This window comes from Papilio machaon, chromosome 21 (genome assembly GCF_912999745.1).
Source record: "Papilio machaon chromosome 21, ilPapMach1.1, whole genome shotgun sequence".
Classification (NCBI taxonomy): domain Eukaryota; kingdom Metazoa; phylum Arthropoda; class Insecta; order Lepidoptera; family Papilionidae; genus Papilio; species Papilio machaon.
In genome coordinates this window covers 4,290,159-4,307,929 of record NC_060006.1, presented here as the reverse complement: position 1 = coordinate 4,307,929, position 17,771 = coordinate 4,290,159, and the positions used below count along the sequence as shown (strand labels likewise).

Genomic DNA, 17,771 nt, shown 5'->3' with positions numbered 1-17,771 from the left:
TTAATGCTTGCTTTTAAAACAGGTTTTTACCATACAAATAATAACAAGGTGATTAAAATAAAGATAAATTGTTTCATAATGATAATGATTTAGGTCAATTTTAATGTAGTAGGAAACATGTTATGCTTAATACTAATTAGTGAATTTTAGCCAAACAAAGAGTGGAAAGTAGTGCCTTTGAAGCCAACATTGCCTGTAGGTTCATCTTGGAAAGTGATGTACATTCTGGAACAATAGACAATTAAAATAAAAAATATCATCATTATTTATACTTACATTAAATGAAAGATTACAATCCAGGGATATAAATATACTTGGAGTGAGATATTTAATATAATATCATATGTTACTCTAAAAATATTTTATGAACATTGATGTGAATCAAATACATTAACATTATTATTATTGTTTAATCCTCAGAGGACTTGATGTTATTCAAAAGGAAAAGATACTTATGTTATGAAGTGACATTAAAACTAATATACTATTCATGATGATGACACAACATAATATTTATTTTATTTGAAGATTAATGAAACTATTTATTAAAGTAATTTAGGGCTATCCATAAATTAAATCACACAAATTTTATGATTTTTTGACCACTCCCCTTTGATCTTAATCGCAGCTGAAGCTAAATTAAATTCATGAAATAAAAAAAGGATTTTCCAAAATTCTTTTTTTATGTCCATTTAAGGTCATATTCTTCAGTTTGTATGTAGTTTAAATTTACTGTTCCAATACTTAGATATAAAAAAAAAAAAATTTGAAAAAGTGTGATGTCACAAAATTTAGCACCCTCCCCCACTCCTTGCCACACTTTGTCAATACCCTCCCACTGTAACAAGTGACATAATAATTTATTTACAAATATTCCTAATCTATTTTACCATAAGGCCATGAACATCTTATTACACAATATTCACGGTTTCTGTTATAATTACACATATAAGAATATATTGAAATGATCAATTAATATCAATTTAATACATTACCTGTCTTGAGGAACACCTAACTCCTTTTCAACCAGTTCAAATAAAACTTTGGCATGCTTCTTATTTTGTTCAACTCCAAGGGATCCAATAGACATCAAGTTAGCTATAGCACATGGGTCCGTACTACCAGCAAAACTCATTGGTACGTCAGGAATAACGGAGACTACGCAATACTAAAAAATGTTAGGTCTTAAATATCGAATATTTGAAAATACCCATTAGTTTTAGCGTTGTTATATAGTAGCAAATGCCGGTCAATGTCCTATGAAGTAGATACATATTCTACATCCCTATATAATGATTTACGATCATTATATACGGACGAAGAATTTATTTGATAAAATAACGATAAGACTTTTACCTGTTCAGGTTTACCCAGTGCTCTAGCAAGAACTGGCACTGCTTTCGTAAAAAAATCCTGAGGAATTTTGCTTTTGGGAACATTTGTTTCAATCCTAAAGTGCGGCATTTTTTATAACTGCTTAGATATTATAAATTTAAAAAAAAGGAAGAAAAACTATGAACTTTACCCCGAGTTCGATTTCTAGATCAGTCAAAATCGAACCAATAGGTCAAAAGGTCAAAAGTCAACCAATAGGGATGTTAAAAAATAATCGATTATGAAAAAAATCGATTTATAAATGTTTTTTACGATTTTTATGGAACGATTATTTTTTTCACAAAAATCGGTTTTTTTAAAATCGATTATACAATTTATACGATTTTTCAAAAAGCGCTATCGATGAGATATTTCACGCCCTGCGACGTATACGATAAACAAGTTCATTAAAAATTGTTCTGAACTATATTTAACTGAACCTGACTCGTTAAATATATTTTTTATTCTAATTCTTATGCCTTCTAATATTAAATTAAATGAGAAAACAACCGCTGTCTGTCTTGCTTTCATGCTAAAACTACTTAACCGATTTAAATAAAATTTGGTACACAGATTTTCCAGATTTAGAGCCTGAAGAAAGGACAAATGTTTTATATTAAATATAAATAGATATAGAATAGAATTTAATTAAATAAAGAAAGGGTTTGCAAGTGGTTGAAAGAGGGGGATGGGAAATTATATGTAAGTATCATCAATTTTACAGTTAGAAGCTTGAAACTTATTTTAAGTCTGTTAATCCTTACTAATATTATAAATGCGAAAGTAACTCTGTCTGTCTGTCTGTCTGTCTGTCTGTCTGTCTCGCTTTCACGCCAAAACTACTGAACCGATTTAAATGAAATTTGGTACACAGATAGTCTAGAGCCTGAGGATGGACATAGGCTATATTTTAACGCGAAAAAGGGGTTGTAAGGGGTTGAAAGTGGGGGTGAAAGTTTGTATGGAAGTGTCGCCTACTATTGTTTACTGAACCGATTTAAATGAAATTTGGTACACAGATATTCTAGAGCCTCAGAAAGACCATAGGCTACTTTTTAACGCGAAAACAGGGTTGTAAGGGGTTGAAAGTGGGGGTGGTAATTTGAATGGAAGTATTGTCATTTTAACAGTTAGATGCTTGAAATTTCTTTCTAAGGCTGCTAATTTGATAGAAATAAATATGAAATTAAATTTTTGTAAAAATGTTACCCTCAAGGGTGCTAAATAACTATAGGGGATGAAATTTTGTTTGGGAATATTTTAGACTTTGGTGAATGTTTTGTTTAGTATGTTTTGCTGTTACCCTTACCAATATTTAGTCTAGGGCCTCAGAAAGAACATAGTCTATTTTTATCCGCGAAAAAAGAGTTGTAAGGGGTTGAAACTAGGGGTGGTGATTTGTATGGAAGTATCGTCATTTTTACAGTTAGAAGCATGAAACTTCTTTCTAAGGCTGCTAATTTGATATAAATAAATATGAAATTCAATTTCTGTAAAAATTTTACCCTGAAGGGTGCTAAATAACAATAGGGGATGAAAATTTGTTTGGGAATATGTGAGGTTTAGGTGAATGTTTTATTTAATATGTTTTGCTGTTACCCTTACTGATATTTAGTTTAGAGCCCGAGAAAGAATAAAGACTACTTTTTAACGCGAAAAAAGGGTTTTAAGGGGTTGAATGTGGGGGTGGTAATTTGTATGGAAGTATCGAATCGTAAAGAATTTCGATTTTTGTAAAAATTTTACCCGTAAGGGTGCTAAATAACAATAGGGGATGAAAATTTGTTTCGCAATATGTGAGGTTTTAATGAATGTTTTGTTTAATATGTTTTACTATTATACTTACTGATATTTAGCTTAGAGCCTGAGAAAGGACAAAGATTAATTTTTAACGTGAAAGAGGGTTTGTAAGGGGGTAAAAGTAGGGGTGGAAATTTGTATGGACGTATCGTCATTTTTACAGTTAGAAGCTTATAACTTTTTTTAGGCTGTTAATTTGATATTAATAAATAGGTCATTTAAAGTTTGTAAAAGTTTTACCCTTAAGGTTGCAATATAATAAGGGAATAGGGGATGAAAATTTGCATAAGAGTAAATGAATATTTTGTAAGTTCCATTTGTTTTGTTGTAATTTTTTATAAGTTTAAATAAAATACCTCAACAACAACAACTAAATTCACGCCCGTAACCCAGAGGGATAGGTAGAGACCAAACACCTACATTTGGTGCGGTCGTGGCACACCTATCTCTATGTCTACATCTATACATCAACGCATAGCACGTCGGTCAAGTAAAATAATAATCCTTAAAAAAAATGCTTAACGAAAACAGTATTTCACGCGGACGAAGTCGCGGGCACAGCTAGTTTGATATAAATAAATACGACAAATTTGTAAAAGTTTTCCCTTCTAGGAAGCAAAATAACAATAAGGAATAGGAGATGAAAGTTTGTATGGAAATATATAAGGTTTATGAGAATGTTTTGTATGTTTAACATGTTTTGATGTAATTTTTATAATTTTAAGTTAAATAATTAGCCTAAGTAATTAAAATTGTTTAAGTGAATGTTTAAAAATTTGTTTGTTTTATATTTTCGTTTTTAAAATCATAAGTTTGTTGTTTTCTTTTATTCTAAAAAATGTTTTATGGCAATAAGTGCTTAGGAAATATCTATTGTATTTCTATGTTTTCCCTGTAATTTTAAAGTTTTTTTTAAAATCGACTAAAATGGATTATTTTTTTTTTAAAATCGATTAATCGACCAATCGATTTTTATCATCAACTGTAAAAATCAATTTTTGAAAAATCGATTTTTTAACTCAATGTTAACATCCCCTGCGGGGTTAGGCAGTAAAAAACAAAAACGAAACGAAAGCGACTGTCGTTCGATTGTGATTGGTTGAGAGACTGACGTCTGACGTCACGCGTTAAAACCGTAGGCAGTAACACGCACGAAAGACGAAAGACGAAGCGTCGTCTATCGTCTATCGTTTTTCGACCAATTCCTTTGAAATTCTTAGGCAGTAACACGAAATGACATTTCCAATCGTTTTAAAAGCGACACGATCGTTCGTTTTTGAGACGATCGACAAAGGTGTCTCGTTTTGCCGCGAAGTCAACCGAATCAACTTTAGTTAAATATTTTAAACTATTATTAAATATTAAAAAAAACTTCTAAGGTGAGAAATCAATTTGGTATTATGTTATAAATGATTTGTTAGTTGAATAAAGTAAACAATTTATGATTTGGCATATTATAGATATGTCTCGCATGTGGACCGCCTTGATGTTAGAAGCTGCAGATGCCGAAGCTAAAAAGATGTCTCGGCAGCGTATGCTTCTACAAAGATTAAAGAATCGCGAACGGTTACTCAAAAAAATTCCGGAGTGGCAGTTTAGAGCTCATTACAGGCTGAATAAGGAAGAGTTCCACTCGTTGTGTGACGAGCTCAGGCACAATACCAGTTTAAAAGGTTCGAAAACAACTTCACTGGAACTTAAGGTAAATTGATTTCTTATGATATATGTTTTTTTTAATATATGTGTGTTAAAAGGTGATTATGTATTTAATATGATTAATGTTAACTTTAGTCACTTTGAGTCTTATACTGACACAATTATTATATTTTAGGTGCTGACAGCATTGAACTTTTATGCCATGGGTTCATATCAGAAAGGTGTTGCTAATGAGGTACATATGGATCAAAAAAGTGTAAGTAGGTGTATCAGAGAGGTGACAAAAGCTCTGAATGAGATTTCAAATAAATGGATACAATTCCCACAAACAAGCACACAAAGAACTAAAATTAAGCAAGGGTAGGGGTTACTATATATAACTTCCGTCATTTTATTTTTATTACCTTGAGCACATACAACTACTTACAAATATTATTTTACAGATTTTATACTAAGTTTAATTTTCCTGGTGTAATTGGTGCCATTGATTGCACCCATGTGGCCATAGTTCGTCCAGCTGCAGATGTACTTTGTTTTTATAACAGAAAAGGCTTTCATTCTCTTAATGTCCAAATGGTATGTACCTTTTTATGTTTGTTATAATAATTATAAGATAATTAAAGATTAATCTCAATTAAATATTTTAGGTATGTGACAGTGATCTCAGAATCACTAATGTTAATGCCAAGTTTGGTGGTGCAAGTCACAACAGTCATATCTGGGCAAGTAGCAGACTGCAAAGCCATATGGAGGCTCTGCAACTATCTGGCAAGTCCGTTTGGTTGTTGGGTAATTGCATTTTTAGTAGAAAAATATTTAACAGGTGATGTTCTATGTTAAATATTATTTGTAACTTTAATATTACTTATAACATTTTAGGTGACAGTGGTTACTCTCAAAGGAGCTACCTTATGACACCTATTCTGAATGCAGAACCAGGATCTAGAGGAGAGAACTACACTAGAGTGCATGTCAAGGCCCGAAACTGCATAGAAAGGGCATTTGGTTAAATATAGATTTTGATATTTGTTAGGTCAGCGTATCCTTTATTATCACCCTGATTATGCAGCAGAAATTGTTATTGCATGTGTGGTACTGCATAACATGCACATAGATTCAAGAGGAACTCCTACAGATGATGCAGAAGTACTTTTGTCCACTGCTCTTACACAACCAACTGTTGTTGAAAACGGGCTGGATGTGATTGTGGGGCGGGCTGTTAGGAATAGACTAATTATTGGCAGTTTTTAGTTTGGTTGAAGAAGCCCACACAATAATGTCTAAAAGTGTATTTTTAAGAAGAAATATGATGAAGATGAATGTTTTACAAATTAAAAATAAACTTTATTTATATACAATTATTTTTTATTTCAATATTCACTTAAACATTAATTACACAAGTTACAACCAAAACCAATGTAAATGTTACATGTTTTTGCATTTGAGACTGCATCTCAAAGCATAAGCATTACATTAATAAGCCAGTGAGTGAGGGTCCTGGATGCCATTTCCCTCTCCTTTGAACTGATGATGGGGCAGCATATACTCTTGAAGAGGAGGCAACATATATATCATTTTGTTCATCATCTGAAATATCATGATAAAGTTAGTAAATATTAATGTTTAAACTGTATATAATAAGATAAAACTAAACATTAAATTGTATCAATTGATTTTAGTTAATTTATTTTACCCAAATGATTAAACAGAAACATGGGCAAATAAATTGAGGTAGGTACTAATTAAATATTTTTCTATTAATACAGTTACCAACTGAAGAATAGATTTGCATATCTGTTTTCTAAATGAAATAACAGGATTGTAATAAATTACTGTCAGTGATCTGCTCCAAAATTTGTATTTGGATAGATGGTTCCTCAACTGGAGGCTCCTCATTTGACTGTTCCTCTACTGGTAGTCCTAAAATATAAAGTTTGGGTGATGAAATGTGATATTCGTAGCTAGGAAAATGGCAACTACAAAACTATTGTTATTAAATACATGATTCAATAGCAAGGGCACTTGCAAAGAATAAGTAAAATAAAAAAGGATGTGTCTGCCAGCATAACAAACATGCTTCAGAATGAATGTCTTGTTTTATGTTTACAATCATTATTACATTAGAACCAACCTTGATCCATTGCTCCATAGACTTGTCAGGATCACTACCTGCCTTACCCAGCAACATCTTTAATAGTTGGCAAAGTTCCTGGCGCCTCACTCTTCCCTGCGGGGTGTTTACCATTTTAAATACGTTATTGACGTACCTTTCCATAAATTCCACCATTATGGCGATTTGCTCATTGCTTGCGTTTTAAGAATTCATTTTACAAAACGTAAATTGAAACACAAACACTTCACTAAACTTTTGTATTTTTACCGCGAGAATATTTGACCTTTATACGTCAAATTCAAATGACACAATGTTGATCGTCAAGTATAGACAATAATTTGTTTTTTTTGACGATTCACCTTCGTCTGCACGAAAGCGACTGTCGTCTGTTACTGCCTAGCCTTACACGGAAAAACGAGAGACGCTATCGCTTAGACGAAACGATCGATCGTTTCGTTTTTAGTTTTTTACTGCCTAACCCCGCTGTTCAGCCATCAGTCAGTCCGAAAAATAACAGTTTGACAATGACCATAGACAGGCAACAAAAAGTTACACCTAATGGTCTCACCAACAGTTGGCAACCAAGAATTTCTTTGCAACAGTTATTTATAGAATGTCGTAGTGTGTTGTTAGAACCCCTTTACTTTATTTCTCCTATGGTACAAAATCATTTACACAAATATATTACCCATTTAAAATGAATCTTAATTAAAGAGTTCAAAACAACCATAGAGCAATACTTTGTCCATGGCAGGGTTTTTTCATATCAAGCGTCGCCAAGTATCAAATTTAAGATAAGAAAAGAGTACATACTTAAACTTACGTTAACGCTTACTTGCATTGTGTATTCTAGTTTTGTAATTGATCAAAACAGTACTCCAAAGTGTACAATAATATATGCAGTGCTCATATACACATCATAAACTTCATCGTTTTAATAATAACAACAAAGAAATTTTGTACAATACATATTAAAGAATACAAGCATTCGCATCACAGATTACAGTGAAGAGAACTTCTGTTCAATATGGGGAATGAACAATCTTCAGAAAGTGAGAAGAGAAAAAGGTATTTTTTTTTTGTCTACTTTAAACTACTTAGCAAGGTTAGCAAGCGGTACTACTACTGCATTGGAACTAAATTATAAACGAATGTTGCACCACGTTGAAATAGCTTTATTTTGTTTGGATTATTATATAGTGGAAGATATTTTTAGGGTTCATGTTTATCTATTCATTTGTTTGTGTCTTATTTTCTTTGAGATGCTTAAGTTATGGTAATTATGTTCAGATCTTTTGAAATATTTTTTTATACATAAGACTGATAATTCATTTGCTTTAGGGATGCTAATATACAGGCTACTTTGCAAAAGACTTTAGAAAAGCAAAGGTTAATGTATGAACAGAGATGCCAGGAAATGCTGCAAACCCAAGCACAAGCTTTGCGAAAAGAAAATTTAGGTTCATCAAGGTAATATACTTTATTAGAAATAAAATGTTATATAACTTTGATATTACTGGATCATATTAGTCCAGTCGGTATAGGTTCAAAGAAGAGTGTGTGAAAGAGGATATAATTAAAAAGGTATAAAGGTAGTGAATTCAAATACAACAACTGATGGAGATAAAAGGAAGAACAGTACACACTATCCAGATCCTCCATAGGGGTAATGGCACAGGGAAAATGTTGTGATGAACATAAAAATAACTCAGATTATTAATTAGATTAGAGAGCATAAAATTGCTAATGTTGTTTTACTAATTGATGATTTGGATGAGTAAACTTTAAAATATTTCATGTTATTCATTTCTATAGTGGAAAAATAACTGCTGGAACATCCAGAGATGGTCAAAATAATTTATATCCAAATCTACAACCCAGCACTTCAATAGAACTACCATCTCCTATTACAAACAGTACCTCATCATATCAGAGGTACAATATTGCTAGCCAAAAAAATGTCCTTGCAACAAATACAGCAACTGTATCATCAGAAAATTACGTCCAAAGGTTAGTATTTTTTTTAATATAAATGTAATAACATGGCAAACAGGTGTTGCTGGTATCTACCCATGTTGATAAAACTATCATTGAATATTATATTGTTTTATTTTATTTTAGGGCAATACCTTCAGCTCCACCGATCACTTTTAATCAACCAATGAAAGAAAACAGGTGAGATAATAAGAATTATGCCCAGTTAACATTATTCCAATCCAGCTGTCTGACTAAAATGTATTCACACACTGGAACACATTATTGAGATGCAGTGTAGGTTTACATGCTACAGTTGTAATACATCACTTGAATCAATCACTGCATTGGAATAATGTATACCTGGCATAAGATATAATTAATTTGCTAATAATGCTAAGATGCATAATAAAACATGTAATATAAGTTAAGAAATATGTTATTTCCAATTTCAGTGTTCAAAACTGTAAGGGACTTGGCACCGAACTTAATTGTCCGAAGTGCGGCAATAAATTTGGCTTGAAGATATTTCAATGTGGCAGTGGACACAGTTCTTGTAGGGATTGTAAAATAACTAGCGGCATTTGCGGCGTGTTGAACTGCGGTAAAACAATAACCGACATGAGAAACAGAACCCTTGAAGCATACATGGCTGATTTAATGTTAGCTGCCAAGAAAACAATTGCGAAAGATCCTGAGCCGATGGTGAGATATTTTGGATTTATTAATTAATTATTCGAAATATGGCAACGATTTATGTTATAAAAATAGTTTGATATATTTTTAAAAGGACAAACTTTAAGTGCCTCTGACCACTTAGCCCGACTCTGTCCGCCCGCATCTTTCATTTTTATGTTAGTAACTGCTGTGCTAGTGGAAATAGACCGCACAACTCCATATAAATGGAATGGCAGATGCGCGCACTACTAGCCATTAGGTGCAATTAATAACAAGAACAACAATAACTATTGAAATTAATATGATTAATATTATAATACATATGAGATGAAGGAGTATTTGACTAATGTGATCCATAGATAAAATAAAACAACAGAACATTGTTGACAGCCTTTTAACACATACCATTGCCACTAAGTTTTTTGAATGTGATTGAAAACGATGATAATGACTATAACATAGAACTGATGGATTCGCGCACATTAAAAAAATGGATGACACGGCTTTAAAGTAACACAAATTAATCCACAAATAATTTTTAAGGTAAATCAACAGTGTGGTCAATCTAACTTTAAACTCAATTGTCCCAATTATCATGATGGATGCAGCTTACATTTTACCTCCAATGAAATTGATAAACATTTAAAAGAATGCCCATACAATGAAATGGTTTGCCCACTTCTGGCTTTATTTGGACGGTGCTCCTGGCGAGGTAAGATTGCTACATTATGTGTATAGATTTGGCAATATTTTTCGGGTAGTCCTGTACAAAATCTTATGTATGGATTGTAATAATATTTACGACAGTATAATTTTTTAAATCGGTAATTTTGCGGAATAACTTTTTAACCTAAGTTTTATACATATATAAACCCAAATAGTTTAGCTACGTTGTTTAAATTCAATATTATACTAACGTTACGTTTTACTTCAATACATTTTATTGCTAGTAGGATAATTTGTAATATTAATGTGAGTTGCCAATGACAATCGCCGTATAGTAATCCATAAAATTTGTTCAGTGGACATAAAGACCAAAAATCTCATTCTAATTTTGAAATAAATGACGATATGAAGACGCTTGTCGCAAATATTCGCGCTAGTTCCACTGTTCTCATTGTCCAACATGTCATATACAAAAACATGTTTCATCCCTCATTTTGTTTGAAAAAACGGAGATTAGGAATGTTTTTGTACAAAAACGGATGGATTGTATATATTCCTAATTTTTTAAAAAATTGTAGGTAAATTAAACCAACTGGACAGCCACTTCGCAGACTGTCATCCTGAACATCGTCACGCGCAAGTTGATAAAGAAATGTCGATCGTGAACTCCAGAGATGACAACAGAATATTTTATCTAGTTTTAATCGGCACATTTTATTTCTTTATTCATTTAAAAATTGATTCCAACTCTAAAATGATTTATTTGGCCGCTCAACTTGTTGGCACAAAGGTAAGTGCTTCAAAATGGTGCTACGAATTCCATATTTACAATAAGGCACAGCCAAGAAGAAAATTCCAGTATATCGATGTATGCACATCAAACACCATTTCGATTGACGATATCTTTTTGAAAAAGCAATGCGCTGCAATACCATTTACTTACATTGACACTTTTTTTAATCATAATAATTGTTTAAATTATAAATTTTACATAAAGAAACAAATTAAGACTATGAATTCGTAAGATGAAAAACTTTAAAAGCAAATTTTCATAACATTATACAGGTTTGATCCAAATAAAAAAAATGTGATTTCTTGCTTAAAAAAACTTTTAGTAATAGTGTAATTATATAGATGTTAGATGTGAATAGCTAAAAGGCGGAACTTGTCCAATGCTGTTCTTTCAAACTATTCTTCTAAAATACGTAGAGATCCTACATAAAATTAGATGATTAGAAAGGTTATAATTTTTTAATTATTTAGAATTTCATATAGTTATTGAGAATAATTGTATCATTGAATTCATAATTTTCTCTCCACTTTAAAACGTTCAGTACCACTGACTCATGGCGAGTTCTTTCGGAAAAATCAAGTAACAAGCAACATATTGAATTATAGAGGAACCATAAAGTATTACATTTTAATATAAGCGAAGGGGTAAACATAGAAAGTAGGAATTAAGTTTATATTCTTAGGCCAGTTTTGATATATTTAACATATGTAAGCAATGGTACAAGTTGTGGAAATAAAATTATTTGTACTATGATACGAGAGCCCTCAATAAACATTAACGATAACCTCAATCGTATAATCTATCTATAATTTGAATTCCAAACTTTGTTTATTTTAATGTTATCTTATTATTAAGTGAAAACTTTGTACCACATTGTAAGGAAATTGCGCTAACGTGTAATTTTACAAAAAATTATGCTGAGAAGTGCATAAAGATATTTCAATCCAAAAAAACTATGGTCTAATTTCAACCAATGATGTGTTACTGTAGATTTCGACTATAATGACATTTGTATTGACACATATGTCATGCCTCACATTCTCTTTGAAATGATAGAGACAACAATATGTGTCAAATTAGTGCCCTGAGAGTCGGTTAATATAACTATAGCCTAACTAGAATACAAAAATCCTGGCTTAGGTAATGCTCCAATTTCCGCAATATGGCGAGAGTTTTTATATTCCTGGTCTAGATACATGATATGTAATGAATAATGTTGGTTTCCAGTGCCGAAACATGGGCTCATTTCACCCATTCATTTTAAAAAAAAATATTAAACAATATATGTTGAACGGGTTTTTCGGCAGCGGAGACTCATTAAATTACAAATGAAAATACTTATGCAAATATAATTATTAATATTAAGCTTATATACTTTTAATTGTAATCTTATTGTGATTATGTAAAATAAAATAATCAATTACCAACAAAACATTCATTTTTCATTTGTAAAAAAAATGTATTTGCCACATACACCGCGAAGACCCTCTATCTTTGTCTATGAACAAAATTTTTGCCTAATTGATAGATTGTACGATATCAGATACGTCAATAAGGCCTTTCGTACACAAGGAAACGTAAATCTTCGATACTAATATCGTATCCTTGTACATGTTAAATGGACGCGAGTCGTCTATTTGGTCATATGTTGCCGAAGACGATTGTCACAAATATCCGTACTAGGCCCACTGGTTGCAAACGATTTACTTTGGCGATAACAAAAATCGCCAAGTTCTAAAAATTGACCTCGACTTGTGTACAAAGGGTCTAAATAAAAATGCATCGAATAAATAATTAAGTATTTATTAAGCATTGTTACCTATCACTACTGGGTGGGATGCTACATTCAATATTTTTGCTCTAACACAACATTCGTTTCGATAAATTTTATTTATAATACGACAGAAAAAATATTAAAAACAAAGTAGTGACCACATCGTTTTTGTAAACATAACTTCATACACAAACTCATTCTATAGACTTCTAGAGACAAAAATAATTTATTATTTTACCAATCTTTTTATACAGTTTATATACTAACCTCTATAGATATCTGGATGTCGCTGCTTAGAGATGACAGCTTTTGCTTCATTCAGATATAAAATCCATTTGATGTTACTATCTCTATTAATAGTTCGAGTTTCCAACTAAATTCGAATAATCACCAAATACTACGGCTTATTCCCTGTCCAGTGGAGTATAGAGGTCAGTTATTTTATAACTAAGGTCTATGAATAAAATAAGGCATCATAAGGTTAGCCACATTTATATACTCATAGCCTTTGGGTCTAATTTTTGAAACCCTTTCACTAAAGAAGAAAACTTGTCAAAGAAACAAGTCATTGGACGGCATAAATAAGATTTTTAACATTTCCAATTTTATATATTTTATAAATCATAATATATTTAGAATTTGCCGCCCTTTATTGTTATATCAGACTTGGTATAAATAATTTGACATCAAAAAATGTCAAATTAAGAATAATTGTTTAACAGAACTAAACGTAAACGTAATTATTTGATGTTGAAAGAAAAATCTACTGCATTTTTTTGTATACTTAAATCAAAATAACCGTATAATGTATAGACAATAGATACTTATTAAATCTGAGATCAAACCATCGCCAATTCCTAATCCCTGTTATATTTATTAGTGTTTTATTCCAACTTTCCTTGAAAATATCTCAAACCGCATAATATCTATAGCAATCATAGTTCTTCGACTAGAATTCTTGACCACAAATTCATTCTACGATAATATCAAATGTCAGTAAAATTTAATTTTAACACAATTAATATGTATACATCTAAGACAAAAAAAAATAGTTGTCAAAGCATTGATATTTCTTTATACTGATGTGTTAAAAATTTAAGTCTGAGTAAATGTTATATATCAATCCATTTCACTATTGTGACTTGTAACTATAAAATAACATCTGGAAATCCAAATTTGTGAAATTAGTATAAATAAATATTCAAAATACTAAATTCGATAAATTGACTGAGCATTGAGTACCTTAGTCTATTTTTATTGAAAATATTAATTGCCGTAGAAATAAAAAAAAAACAATTATTAGGAATGTCACAATGGTTTTCTATATCTTAAGTATATAATAACCTATATTCAATAAGCAATAAAAAATTAACCTTCATTTAATGAAAATCTTTATAATTCTCCTATTTGTTATGAGATCATTTTCAACATATTAAGGTCTTAAGAACAAATTTGATTTTCTCTTAGTTCAAATCCAAATGTTTTATTATTTTTCTCTTCGTAAATTAAAACGTAAATACTTGAAACAAACAACTCTGAAATTAATTAATACTCATAATGAGAAATAAAAAAAAATGAAAACATCTTAAATTGTCTCATTGTGATTAGTTAATTATAATTAAATAAATCCTCATACCCACAATTCTCACAAAACTCAGCAATAAACAGGATCATCATCTCACAGTGTGGCAGTTAAGGGTATCCTCACTTATGGATTCAATGATTGCATGACAACTAAAAGAGTTACATCTAATTAAAAGATCTAATAAGAGATGTAACTATATTCGATAAATAAAAAAATTACAACAATCAACTTTTCATAGACAACCAAGATCATCATCAACCTGCCCTTATCCCTATGGAGGGTTGACACAGTATGTACTACTCCTCCATACATCTCTATCAGCCGTCATATCTGAATTCATAGATAACCAATAAGTTAAATCATTTATCCTTAATACTGTTGTGCTTTATATTAAAATATTGTGTAAAATAGCACTTGTGTATAAATTGAACACATTAATTTATTAGTGCTCGAGTGCACATAAATTGTTTTTCTTTAAAGTTAAATAAATTATTATAAATTGGAATGTATAACAAATAAGTTCGCAATTATGGAATGTTTGTTTTCTTTAAAATTAAGGTTTATCAAACATTTTGGTGGTACGGAACACATGAGTCACTGCGCAGAACACAAAGATGTGGGAAAGCACAGTTGACCTTGAGCCACCACAAAGATGAAAAAGGCCTATAGATATTAACTAAACAGAATATTTGTTAAGCTAAAATTAGCTTAGAATGACTACATGATATTCTAAATTCTGAACAATTTTGTGTTTACAAATTTTGCATATAATTTTGTGTAGACTTATCAATTTGTGTACAACAAAATTGTGCCAATTTTTAATAAGGAACTGAACATCATGTTCACTTGTTAATGCCTCCATTATATGCATAATCTGCTTTGTTATGCATCACAAGGTGGTTGTCAACAAAATAGAAACTATCTGAGCATGTCTCAAATGGTGCAGCAATCATTTCATCAACTGAAAAAAAAAACATTGCCTTTTATAAATTAGATAATTGTAATCAGAATTACATATCAATCTTACTATTATAAATGCGAATTAGATGGATTGATGTTTGTTTGAAGGTATCTCCGGAACGTCTGAACAGATCTTGTTGAAAATTGGAACAGATGTAGACATTGTGTGGAAGAACTTATGAGTTCTAGTAGTACCCTATGGGCTACTTGTTAAGTTTTTTTTTAACTTCGCGCGGACGGAGTCGCGGGCGACAGCTAGTGTTTTCAATATACACAGAGCAACTCCTTAGACCCTTATTTTCTGGACAAGAAATGTATACAGGATTAGATGTACATAGTCCATTGTGTGAAAAAGCAGTATAAATTGCATTATCCAGTAACTTTTTTTAATGCAAGGCAAAGGCTTCCCAATATTTTTTTTTGTAAATTTACAATATTTAAACCATACAATCTTACCTAGATCAGGTGGCAGTGTTGGAAATTCATAAATATGTTCACAAGTGTTCCTTGAAAATGGAATACAAAAGCCAAACTCGAAATCAAACGTCTTCAACAAGGTGTCCCGGAAGAAATGTTTTTCAATCATTCTGAAATGATTAACTGGACGAGCACCCACTGTAAATTCAACTCTGAAATATACAAAATTGATTATAAATAACATTCTGTCATATTTTTATAAGACTAATATTTAGGGGTAATTAACCCTTTAACCGCTTGGCATTTTATCAGCTGCCGTGCCCCCAGCGCCCAGCTCGATACAACAGAAAAAAATACCTACTACAAAGAGGGTTGTATGTAGTTTACCTATTAAAATATCGATAAATAATATCGAAATTTGTTGCAGCGCGATGTTAATTATAAATCTGTGCTTAAATCCAGGGCAACATTTTTTTTACTTTTGGTAGTAGAAAGAATTGAATGCAAAGCCATTAAATATTGTTAATGATTTATTAATTCTCAATATAAAATCAGTCCAGAAATCTTCTTTTAATTTCCCAATAACAAATATATACAATAACAAACTTACATAATAATTCAGTCGTACGTTTATTTCCTAATCAGCCTGCAGTTTAGTCTAGGGATGGGAACACTATCATTCACAATTGTCGACATTTGACAACTTATTTGCTTATTTTCAGAAGAATTCAATAAAACTATGTAGAACTATTGTAAAGAAATATTTATTAGTAATTAATTTATTTGTTGTTCTCTGAATAAGTCAATATTAAGAGAACTGCTTTGATGTACATTTTTTTTACATGTTACTCTTTGAATAATGTCCCAACACTAGTGTCGGATTTCTCCGACGCGGGCGTTTGGCACTAATGAAATTACAAGAGAATATTATCAGTTATTTCACCGAACTTCTTACTTCTTAATATGGCTTTTTAGTACGAACCAAAAGTGTACGACATTACAAATGATTGCTTTATGTATTAAATCTTCATATAATAACATGTTTAAGGCAATATAAAACATGACGAGTCGGAAAAGCCACTAAAAACAAACACAGCTATTTTGTCGGATATATACGACCTAGGCGAAATGGACACGATAACATTGGTCGGATTAATCCGACTCTGGCGGTTAAAGGGTTAAACAAAGGAAAAAAAAAGTAATTAATATTGTCCATGGACATACCAATGCAATTTGTAAAACTGTCTATTTAACTTATTTAATATTTCTTTACTGAATATGAATTTATGAAAGGAGAATTGATGCTTGGATATAGATTTGTAATTAAAAAATTCTTAGAACTTGTAGAACACTTACGTTGCACCAACAGTTTTCAATTTTAGAAATTGAGGTGTAAATTGATATCTTACAAATCTTCCTGCATTGGGATCAAGAGCGTCCTCCGAAGCGTCTTCTGCTCCTTCATTATCAACACCAAAGTCCGTAGGAGGCTTTGCAATCTCAAATAACACCGTACCAGTCTCTAAATCACGAATCTTAAACCTGGTAAAATCTATATCATATATATTTGCTTCTGGACTGCATAAATAGGTTTCTGTTATTTTATTCAGCCGCAATACGTCGTCGGGAGTTATTTCACTAGGAATGAGATCTCCCCTGTTTGTTTCAGAAAGCGATATTGATTCACACTTCTTTCCGACTAAGCTCATTATTACGAACACGAGCAAATGAAATGTTTAGTTTTAAGGAAATAAGTTGGCTAATAATGAAATTAAGAGGCACGAAAATTGCAAGGGTTCATAAGAATTAAATCATATCGATTTATTAATGCATTAAAACTGTAGAAATAAAATAATTCATAATTATTTATTCATAGCAAATCTTTTTCTGTTTGACAAAAATGTAAGTACAGAATACAGATAAAATTTTCTTCTAGGACAGCCAATTTACAAACCAAGGTACAGATTAAAAATTAGTTCTT

General features: G+C 31.2%; 4 protein-coding genes and 1 long non-coding RNA gene across 8 annotated transcripts; 2 read left to right on the top strand and 3 right to left on the bottom strand.

The window, feature by feature from the left end:
* Positions 1 to 10: 10 nt before the first annotated feature.
* Positions 11 to 1,564, bottom strand: LOC106714533 (macrophage migration inhibitory factor). The gene is made up of 3 exons (XM_014507599.2): positions 1,357 to 1,564; positions 996 to 1,168; positions 11 to 225 (listed from the first exon to the last, which is right to left on the bottom strand). The coding sequence occupies exons 1-3, from the start codon at positions 1,462 to 1,464 to the stop codon at positions 147 to 149; spliced, it is 360 nt and encodes a 119-aa protein (XP_014363085.2). The 5' UTR covers positions 1,465 to 1,564; the 3' UTR covers positions 11 to 146.
* A 2,977-nt stretch (positions 1,565 to 4,541) lies between these two features.
* Positions 4,542 to 6,171, top strand: LOC106708342 (putative nuclease HARBI1). Of its 2 annotated transcripts, XM_045683313.1 has the most exons (6): positions 4,542 to 4,553; positions 4,635 to 4,876; positions 5,006 to 5,190; positions 5,274 to 5,406; positions 5,478 to 5,619; positions 5,710 to 6,171. In XM_045683313.1, exons 2-6 carry the CDS (start codon positions 4,637 to 4,639, stop codon positions 5,838 to 5,840), a joined length of 831 nt encoding a protein of 276 aa, XP_045539269.1. In that variant the 5' UTR covers positions 4,542 to 4,553; positions 4,635 to 4,636; the 3' UTR covers positions 5,841 to 6,171. The 2 variants fall into 2 exon arrangements, with proteins under 2 accessions (XP_045539269.1, XP_045539268.1); XM_045683312.1 differs by lacking the exon at positions 4,542 to 4,553 and having other exon boundaries at positions 4,561 to 4,876.
* Positions 6,170 to 7,427, bottom strand: LOC106708343. Of its 3 annotated transcripts, none has more exons than XR_006756447.1 (3): positions 6,962 to 7,427; positions 6,601 to 6,750; positions 6,170 to 6,417 (listed from the first exon to the last, which is right to left on the bottom strand). It is a non-coding gene; the product is annotated as an uncharacterized LOC106708343 (long non-coding RNA). The 3 variants fall into 3 exon arrangements; XR_006756448.1 differs by having other exon boundaries at positions 6,605 to 6,750; XR_006756446.1 differs by having other exon boundaries at positions 6,664 to 6,750.
* A 354-nt stretch (positions 7,428 to 7,781) lies between these two features.
* LOC106714518 (E3 ubiquitin-protein ligase sina) lies at positions 7,782 to 11,381 on the top strand. Its single transcript, XM_045683311.1, has 7 exons — positions 7,782 to 8,011; positions 8,285 to 8,413; positions 8,759 to 8,953; positions 9,065 to 9,118; positions 9,373 to 9,622; positions 10,139 to 10,307; positions 10,840 to 11,381. The coding sequence occupies exons 1-7, from the start codon at positions 7,971 to 7,973 to the stop codon at positions 11,283 to 11,285; spliced, it is 1,284 nt and encodes a 427-aa protein (XP_045539267.1). The 5' UTR covers positions 7,782 to 7,970; the 3' UTR covers positions 11,286 to 11,381.
* A 3,388-nt stretch (positions 11,382 to 14,769) lies between these two features.
* On the bottom strand, positions 14,770 to 17,651 carry LOC106714476 (protein unc-119 homolog). Its single transcript, XM_045683315.1, has 3 exons — positions 17,147 to 17,651; positions 15,830 to 16,002; positions 14,770 to 15,374 (listed from the first exon to the last, which is right to left on the bottom strand). The coding sequence occupies exons 1-3, from the start codon at positions 17,497 to 17,499 to the stop codon at positions 15,256 to 15,258; spliced, it is 645 nt and encodes a 214-aa protein (XP_045539271.1). The 5' UTR covers positions 17,500 to 17,651; the 3' UTR covers positions 14,770 to 15,255.
* Positions 17,652 to 17,771: the final 120 nt, after the last annotated feature.